The 1,909-nt window shown below is 59.6% G+C and overlaps 1 protein-coding gene across 1 annotated transcript in view; it reads right to left on the reverse strand.

Moving 5' to 3' along the window:
- PTPN7 (protein tyrosine phosphatase, non-receptor type 7) overlaps positions 1–1,909 on the reverse strand; it is a gene marked incomplete at its 5' end in the record, with an annotated part of 5,502 nt that overhangs the window by 2,889 nt on the left and 704 nt on the right. Inside the window, 4 exons of the mRNA XM_010009846.1 lie at positions 246–383; positions 943–1,019; positions 1,308–1,392; positions 1,727–1,909. Of these exons, the coding sequence (XP_010008148.1) occupies positions 246–383; positions 943–1,019; positions 1,308–1,392; positions 1,727–1,909 (483 nt within the window). The remainder of the gene's footprint in view (positions 1–245; positions 384–942; positions 1,020–1,307; positions 1,393–1,726) is intronic.

The raw sequence follows: 1,909 nt of genomic DNA on the forward strand, positions 1-1,909 counted from the left end.
TAATCTCTGTCTCCTATTATCCAGCTGGCAAAGCATGCCCAGAGCAATGCTGGAGGGGGCTACGGCTGCAGCCCTGGGGCTCTCCACCTCCACGTGTGAGGGGAGACCCTCTGAGAGCACAGCAGAGAAAGCAAGCGATGCTCAGACCCCGCATTCGGTGCTGCAGAACCCTTTAGTGGTGCTATTACCCCACCCCACCCCTTGCTTCTGGCTGGGGAGCGGGGCCTGGGGAGGGACAAGGGTACCTCTTTGTGCTCCTGGAGCTCGGTTATCATGACGATGAGGGGCACCTCCTCCTGCCACACCATCTCCCAGAAGTCGGTCACGGTGTTCAGCAAAGGTCCCTGTGTGGCGATGTACTCCCGGGGCTGTCCCGCATAGCCCTGCCAAGCACATGCTCCAGCAGTGACGTTGCAGGGGGACCCTGATGTGTGAGGGGAGCCTGTCTCCAGGCCACTCCAGCCCTCCTGGTGCTTTCCTTCCTCTACAGACCGAGCCATGCAGGCTATTTCCTGCTAAACCTGTCCTTGAAATGCTCTTACAGACCTGATCAGAGAGTACCAGACATCTTCTCCATCCTCCTAGTCCCACAACCCAGGAGCAAGCCCATGAAGCAAGCCATGTGCACCCAAGCTCCTCGCAAGCATCCCCAGGTTGCTGGTGTGATGATACCCGGTGTGATGATACCCAGTGTGATGAACACCCCGGCAAGGCAGAACTCATGCAGAGAGCAGCACTCCTCACTGCAGGCATTTCCCCCAGGACAAGCAGAAGTCATCCAGCCCTGCTCTGCCTGGGACCTGGGACAGTCCTACCCGTCCTGTGGCCACCAGCCCAGTGGTGGGCACAGTCTGTGCACTGGCGTGTGGGTCCCAGTGCGGCACCTGCAGCACCAAGGAGCCTACAGCCTGATGCCTTGTGAGCTGTGGGCTGGACACTCACCGTGATGTAGTTGGCATTTATGTAGCTGTTCTCCTCCTGGTTCCCAGCCCTCCTGAGACAGACCCGGCTCTCGGGATCTGAAAGACGCAGAAGGCAGCACCTCAGGGGCAGCCTTTTAGGACCTGGCCCTTCCCATACTCCCTGCCTCAGCTCCGGGGAGCAGCTCCCCACAACGCAGTGTACACCCCCTGCAACACAGCGCCCAGCTCCTGCAACATGGGGAGCAGGAACAAGCACGGCAGGAACATCGAGAGCACCCAGGAGTGCCCCGAGTCACCCCTTTCCTATGCACGAACACCCAGGCACAGCCCCCCCATCACCTTTCCCTGGGCGAATGTGAGGTAAAGGGGTGCAGTGGCACATACTGGGGAGGATGGTTTTGTATCTGTCCTTGGAGGCACGTCCAGGGATCTCCAGCTCCTCCGGACTGACAAAGTTGGGTGGGATTTTCTGCAAGGGGAGAGAACAACTATGAGGAAAACCCTATTGCTGCTGCTTGTGCCCCCTCGTTGTGGCACAACGAGGAAAGGAAAGGCTTCCAGAGAGGCCACCCTGGGAGAAGAGCCTGCCATGGGGAGTCAGGACAGGCTTTCCAGGGACATGAAAGGGACTTGTGTGCACCAGGAAGCGGGCAGCCAGGGAATGCCCAAGACACCCATCACCTCTGCCTGCCCACGTCGCCTTCCCTGGCACAGCTGGGCTCAGAGCCTCCCTTGGAGATGTCCCCCCCACCAGCCTCTGCCGTGCCTCATGTGAGGAAGGAGAGAGGAGGGGAATGTCGCACCGAAAACTCCTCCTGGAGCTGTGTCAGGCTCTGGGTGTGTTGCTGGAGCTCCTCTTTCCTCAGCACGTGGCTGGACGTCCTCAGGAACTTCAGTGTGATGTCCCGTGGTGTGCAGACAGGCTGGATGGGCTCCACACTCCCCAACAAGCTCATGTCCAGCATCAGCGACATGTTGGAGCCCCT

This window comes from Nestor notabilis, unplaced genomic scaffold (assembly GCF_000696875.1).
Source record: "Nestor notabilis isolate BGI_N333 unplaced genomic scaffold, ASM69687v1 scaffold6872, whole genome shotgun sequence".
Taxonomy (NCBI): Eukaryota; Metazoa; Chordata; class Aves; order Psittaciformes; family Psittacidae; genus Nestor; species Nestor notabilis.